Below are 6,834 nucleotides of genomic sequence, written 5' to 3'. Positions count from 1 at the left end.
ATTCCTATGAAATTGGGGCTATACTCCTTTCTCAGATAGACAAAAATACTTATTCTTAGATATGTTTGAATGTTCGATTTGAAGTTGGAAAAAAGGGAGAGAAAGTTCATCTCAACATTTTTTTTCCTTTTTATAACTATTAAACGAATTCTTAAATTACATCATGCAATTTTTTTTTTTTTTTTTTTTTTTTTTATCTTTTTCATATCTTTCTCAACTTGAATATTGTAAACAGAAAAATTTAAAACACTGAGCATTGTGCTTGCATATCGAGTAATGTGGTAGGCTAGTCGACATTCATAGTCGGAAAGTTTCAAGTTGTTGGCATCCATGCAATCGACTCGATTTTGACCAGTCATATCCTACCTTATCTTGTACAACTCGACCAATACCAAAATATAGAGCATGTTTCTGTAAACTATAATTTTAATCTAATTCAAATTCAAACAATCATTATTAATCACATATTTCAAGGGTCTCACAACTTTTTAACCACACATTTTATAAACTTCTATCATAATCTACTAAAAAATTTAAAATCTCTACCGAACATTGAATGATGTTGAAGACTAATCCCTCTCATTGAGTCACCTTTTTGCCAGGCCACGTGAGGCATTTAGTGAAGATACGACCTTTGGTACCACCCTATTTTCCCATACAAATCACCACGAACTTTGCGAGTCTAGATCTGTTTCCTCGAAACATCATAAAATCTATTACACTTTTCTTAAATCAAATGCATTTTTCTCTTTTTTTAAAGCTATTTCTTTTCTTTATATTCTGAGCTTAATTACACAGTAAGGTTTTTTTTTTCCTCCATTCTAATTTTCACCCAAGATTCTCACAGCCAATAGCTTGTATCTTATGCAGTAAAGCTTATGAGGGACTTTTAAGAAGAGGTGGACAAAAATATTATTTTGAGGAGATGAGTATTAAGGTCCTCCTGGGTCTTTGCTTTTCAAGCCAAACTATGATGAAACAAAGAAATTCAAGATTTTTTTTTAAAGTTTATTAAGGGGAGAAATTACACAAATGTTAGTGTAGAACTGGTTTTTAGGTAAAAATGGGATCTTTTAGTGGGTTAGGAATTGGGTTGAGTCTTGTGTTTGGTTTTATTCTAATGGGGCTTGTGGCAGAGATATATTATTTGCTATGGTGGAAGAAGAGAACAACAATTAGCAGTGGAGAAATTGGAAGTTTTTGTTGTATGTTTTGCTGGAAGAAGCTTAATTCTGTAAACAGTAGCCAAGAACAGATAAATTCAGTGAAAAATCTAGCAGAATCCTCAAATGGGCATGAAGAAATTGACCCAGAATTGGGGTCGAACAAAGATTTGCAATTGAAAGGGTACGGTGAAGATGGGGTGGAAACTGAACTAATGAGGCTGCACAATCTTTGTGGGCCCCCAAGATTTCTCTTCACAATCAATGAAGAAAACAAAGAGGATTTGGAGTCCGATGATGGGAAATCAAAGGGTGAAAGAAGTAGCAGAAAAGGATCAAGAACAAGAAGTCTGAGTGATCTCTTTATTGGTGTAGATGGAACTGGCACACCTATTTCTTCACCCTCAATTAAGGCTTTTGATTCTTGTTATAACCATGGATTTAATCCCCTTTTTGAATCACTATCAGAGGCAGAAATAAATAGATTGAGATCTTCACCTCCTCCAAAGTTCAAGTTCTTGAAAGATGCAGAAGACAAGTTATTAAGAAGATTGTTAACGGAAGAAGCTGAGAAAAAAAGGGCCTCAATGAATATGAATGGAGTTTCAGAGACCGAAAATTCAAGAAATTTGAGTGAAGATGAAAAGACTGGTTCTTTTATGTTATTTATCAATAAGAACCATAACAAAGAATCACAGGTACTTCCATTGGCTTCTTCTCCAACATTCAAACATCAACTTGACAAGAAATCCTCTGTGAAGTAGAAGTTATTCTTTTTCTTTCATTTGTTAATTAGAGAACATAAATTTATTTAAATCATCTGTTAATTAGGCAGTAGGCACGTACGTTTGTGTATAATACATGCATTAAACTCATCGAATTATGAACTATTATTGTTGTTTAACTTATCATGTTCCACTCAAATTGTTCGGCCTTGTCGAAAGCTTTCTCTAGAATGTTTCGGTAAATAAAAAATGACATCGGACGAATATTTTATACGTTTCTTTTGATGCGGGAATAGTTGCTTTTGGGTCTTTGAAGGAAGGTAATATTAGAAAGAATTAAAGCAAATGAACATAGCTCTTGACACAATGAATTATATAGCACTCACATTAGAGGTGGTAGGTCTCCATGAATAAAATAATTCAACCTCCTCCATGTGTGTGGTATGTCATTTCCGATGTCAACCTCTATGGTTGAGTAGCATGGTCCTATTAGAAAAACAAAAGGGTAGTGTAAAACGATTGGATTTGTGTCTCATTTGCAGCATATAAAGTGATAAAGTCGGAAAGTAGTTCAACTTTTTCCTTAAAGAAAGATGAAATTCACGCGATTTTGCCCCGTGAAACGCAAGTTTACATAAAATATGGGGTTAATTTCCCCAGTGGCTACGGAACTTTATATATTTGCACTTGTCCCACTGAACTTTAATTTGTTTAAGACTCGTCACCGAATTTTTATAAATTAAAATTTTTATAAATTAAACCAACTTAGATTTAACTTAAAATTTTAACAATTAGATGGTTTGACACACAAATACATAAGATTTCTGGTTAAAAAATGAACATCAATCTGAATAATTGGTCTGGATGAAAATTTTTCAAACTCCATTCCCCTCTTCTTGTCAAACTTTCATGCTGATGAAAATCAATTAATTTGATGTGATGTTAAAAGTCCGTGAGCTTTTAATAGATGTGAATATTGACTTTTGAAAATTTATCTTTAGTTAAATGAAATTCTATCGTTGATATGGCACACAACTTGATGACTCATATGAAAGCACTAATTTCGGATCTGATTGCTCGTTTAATGTTTTTAACTCCAACACTGTCATAGGTTTCATTTAATAAATGTTAATATTGTCAAGAATTATTCTCGATTACTTTGCATGGCGAATTCAACGGAGCGGTGAAAAAATTCATAGTTAATTTTAAATTTGACATTACAGTATTTGTATTTCATTATTCAAATTTAGCACATCCGATTTTACATGGATAATAGGTCAAAATCAATTATTCAAATTTAAACCTAAAATTTAATACAAGATAGAGAATGCACATGAAAGAGGGTCCCTCTTTAATTAGTATTAAAAGATCACAAGGGGACCACACGAATTTTGATTTCTTGCATTTGAATTGAAAATTTATGTCCCCAATATTTTTTTATCTTTTAGGGTTGTGACAAAGTATTTGCTAGTGGTCATGACAGCTTTTCAAGTTCCAGAAATGTAAATTCAAATTTAGGAAATTACCTTAATATGAACTTTTTGACAAACCTAGATTGGCTAAAAGATGATGACTCAAATTAAGCAAAGAATCCCCATTTGAATGATTCACAGTCAATATCATTACTCATACCGAAATTTAACCCTAGATCAAATAAGATGTTTGGGCATTGACCAGCGACTCGGCCAGCCAACTACAAGCGCTCTAACTGGGTGCATGTTTGGCAAAGTCTCAAGTATTAATAAGCAGTAAGTCTCAAGAAAACTGATTAAAAAGTCGTTAAGAGTTGTGGGTTCCAAAGAGCGTATGATCAACTTATAAGCGCTTACCTAAAAGGCCGTATTCCTATCATCCCAGAATGCCTTATAATTAAGTTTACTAAATAATCATAGTCACATATGGCCCAAAGTCCCCATACTGAGAAGGTTAAAAGCATATTTCTATGAAATTCATGACACAACATTCAAAAGGTTAACAATATTCATTTGTTGAAAAACTCTATGAAATCAAAAATACTAAGTGACACGAGTATCATACTCGATTGTGGATGTGAACTGTATCGACAAGATGTATTGAGATATTCAAATGACAACATTAAATACCTTGAAATTCTCTCTCAAACTCACTTATCAGTGTTCAAGACTGATGAGTCGGGTATCTCCATAACACGTCAGCCCACGTACTCACACCGTCAGTCACCTCCTTAATTACGGAAGCCACCTCGTCCACGCTAACACGAATCTGCTGCTTGCTATCTCTTTCTCGGACTGTAACAGAGGATGTTGAATCAACTGTAATTGCAAATGGAACTCCAAGTTCATCTGTTCGTGCATATCTCTTCCCTATTGATGTACCTGCATCATGTTGTAAATATGAATAGCTGATACCTAATTGCTTATCCAATAATCAATCAGAGTAAAAAAAATTCATAGTTAATTTTAAATTTGACATTACAGTATTTGTATTTCATTATTCAAATTTAGCACATCCGATTTTACATGGACAATAGGTCAAAATCAATTATTCAAATTTAAACCTAAAATTTAATACAAGATAGAGAATGCACATGAAAGAGAGCCCCACCTTAATTAGTATTAACAGATTACAAGGGGACCACACGAATTTTGATTTCTTGCATTTGAATTGAAAATTTATGTCCCCAATAATTTTTTATCTTTTAGGGTTGTGACAAAGTATTTGCTAGTGGTCATGACAGCTTTTCAAGTTCCAGAAATGTAAATTCAAATTTAGGAAGTTACCTTAATATGAACTTTTTGACAAACCTAGATTGGCTAAAAGATGATGACTCAAATTAAGCAAAGAATCCCATTTGAATGATTCACGGTCAATATCATTACTCATACCGAAATTTAACCCTAGATCAAATAAGATGTTTGGGCATTGACCAACGACTCGGCCAGCCAACTACAAGCGCTCTAACTGGGTGCATGTTTGGCAAAGTCTTAAGTATTAATAAGCAGTGAGTCTCAAGAAAACTGATTAAAAAGTCGTTAAGAGTTGTGGGTTCCAAATCATTGCTTTTCTAGTTATTCAAAGATGACGGGATGAGAACAATGATAAAAAGAACAGGGATGATAGAAACGTGAACAGGAACTTGAGAGGTTGAAAAGCTTGGTAAGCTATGGTGTATTAAGAGAGGAAGGAGATGTTAGAAAAGAAACTGCTCTTCTAATTTGATATATCAGAATGTTTCCTGTGATTGAAAAGTTGAACAAACACTAGTCATTTATATATCAGTTTGCTATTAACGAGGTGGATTCATATAAAGGGTCATATACACAGAGTTGTTTATCCTCAAACTAAGTGCAAGAGTCTGAGTCCACATTTGGCAAAGAGTTTAATAAATAGTAGACTTAATGCACAGCACACCAGACTTGAGGTACCAAGTCATATCAATAGGATGTCCTGCAAGTTTCCAAGGATTCAAGAATGCTTAACCAAAATTCAGGAAAGAACCAGAAGAGGGAACGGAAAATGGAGTGTGTAGACCTAAAAATAAATATGGATTGCGAAGTATAGATGCCGAGCACTTGCTGTAGATCATCATGGAGCATACCTGTTACGTCAATCTTATACGAGATCCCAACAGCAGTCAACGACCTGGCAATATGCCTGGCAACTTCCTCATATTGTTCATTCTGTACCAGAGGAAATACTGTACATTTGATTGGTGCTATCAGTGGAGGGAAACGGAAGACATTCAACTGTTCATCTCCATCTCTACTAGGTCTGGTATAAAAAGAATGCTCGTACAGACAGTATATAATCCTTCCAATACCAAACGACGGTTCAATCACTGACGGTGTAAACACCCTTTGATGTTCCTTTTTCTTCTCTTTGGAGATTGACAACATGTTCTTCATTATAGTCACAACTTTGTCAAGAGTACAGACATGAAACTCCGCCTGTCCCTTCTCTTCCAGAGTCGCTTTCATTTCCATAGCTTCCTCTTCCCCCATGGCCTATTATTTAAAGTAGGAATGAGCAAATTTATGAATCTTGAAAAGCCAAACAATAGTTGTATACACGGACACATTCCAATTCACAAATACAATTTTTTGTCCTAATCATACAATGTACACTTTTGTTAAAAATACATGCAATCAGGAAAATAATTTACATACAAAATCTAGACTCTCCAACCTCTTCCCCAAGGTCAAAAACATATAATACCATCCCTACCACATCTTCAAGAAGAACATGGCATCAATCTACAATAATCAATTTATCTTATTTTTCTGAAAACTTAAAACCAAAGTATTGCTACTAGACAAGAGGGGGAGTCGCCTTACACAATCTCCAACCAATTAGAAGCAGAGAAAAAAGGAAGAAGAGAATTTAAACGAAGAACAAGACCGATACACTTCAGGACTGCTGATTGCATACAAGATAGCCTAATAGACATCTAATGTTCAAAGGTAGTTTTACCTCCAATGCTTCCACCACCATCCTTTGGTTACCCTTGAAAGCAAGACCCAGCTCTTTCTTCACTGGAGCTATAACAAGTTTCTGAAAAAGATAAAAATAACATTAGATATTTAGTTTCAACATTTAAGAAAATTATTATAACTACAGTCATATATACATGAGCGCGAGGGTGTGTGTGTGTGTGAGAGAGAGAGAGAGAGAGAGAAGGGGGGGGGGGGGGGGGGGGATTTTTTTTTTTTACCATTCCTTTTTTTTATAAAAATTTCTATATTAAATTAATGAAATGATTCTTTCTATATTACAATATATATTCTAATCTTTTAAACATTTTATCCTCGATTTACTCAATTTTAGATATTTAAATATAAAATTATTTTATAATCTAATAAATAAGAATAATCTGCAACATTCATTTCATATTTTTTAATTAAAGTATTATATTCTTCAAATGGTAAATTTGTATTTTTTAATTGAGATATAATATTCTTTATTTCTTT

The 6,834-nt window shown here is 33.7% G+C and overlaps 2 protein-coding genes across 2 annotated transcripts in view; one reads left to right on the top strand and one right to left on the bottom strand.

Moving 5' to 3' along the window:
• The first annotated feature begins 1,047 nt into the window (after positions 1-1,047).
• On the top strand, positions 1,048-2,099 carry LOC111387648. The gene has a single exon (XM_023012222.1). The coding sequence runs from the start codon at positions 1,064-1,066 to the stop codon at positions 1,925-1,927; it is 864 nt and encodes a 287-aa protein (XP_022867990.1). The 5' UTR covers positions 1,048-1,063; the 3' UTR covers positions 1,928-2,099.
• A 1,707-nt stretch (positions 2,100-3,806) lies between these two features.
• The window catches only part of LOC111387647 (glycine--tRNA ligase, mitochondrial 1-like), a 16,210-nt gene continuing 13,182 nt past the window's right edge, over positions 3,807-6,834 (bottom strand). The window contains exons 7-9 of the mRNA XM_023012220.1: positions 6,338-6,418; positions 5,466-5,871; positions 3,807-4,242 (exon numbers count right to left, since the gene is read on the bottom strand). Coding sequence (XP_022867988.1) covers positions 4,025-4,242; positions 5,466-5,871; positions 6,338-6,418 — 705 coding nt within the window. The 3' untranslated portion in view covers positions 3,807-4,024. The remainder of the gene's footprint in view (positions 4,243-5,465; positions 5,872-6,337; positions 6,419-6,834) is intronic.

The sequence above is a fragment of the Olea europaea genome, unplaced genomic scaffold, assembly GCF_002742605.1.
Source record: "Olea europaea var. sylvestris unplaced genomic scaffold, O_europaea_v1 scaffold4147, whole genome shotgun sequence".
Taxonomy (NCBI): domain Eukaryota; kingdom Viridiplantae; phylum Streptophyta; class Magnoliopsida; order Lamiales; family Oleaceae; genus Olea; species Olea europaea.
The sequence above is the reverse complement of the archived record's forward strand: the minus strand, read 5'-3'. Positions and strand labels throughout refer to the sequence as shown.

Bases quoted from the DNA above. Each gene is read 5' to 3' on its own strand.
- LOC111387648 (XM_023012222.1), top strand. From the start codon at position 1,064: ATGGGATCTTTTAGTGGGTTAGGAATTGGGTTGAGTCTTGTGTTTGGT.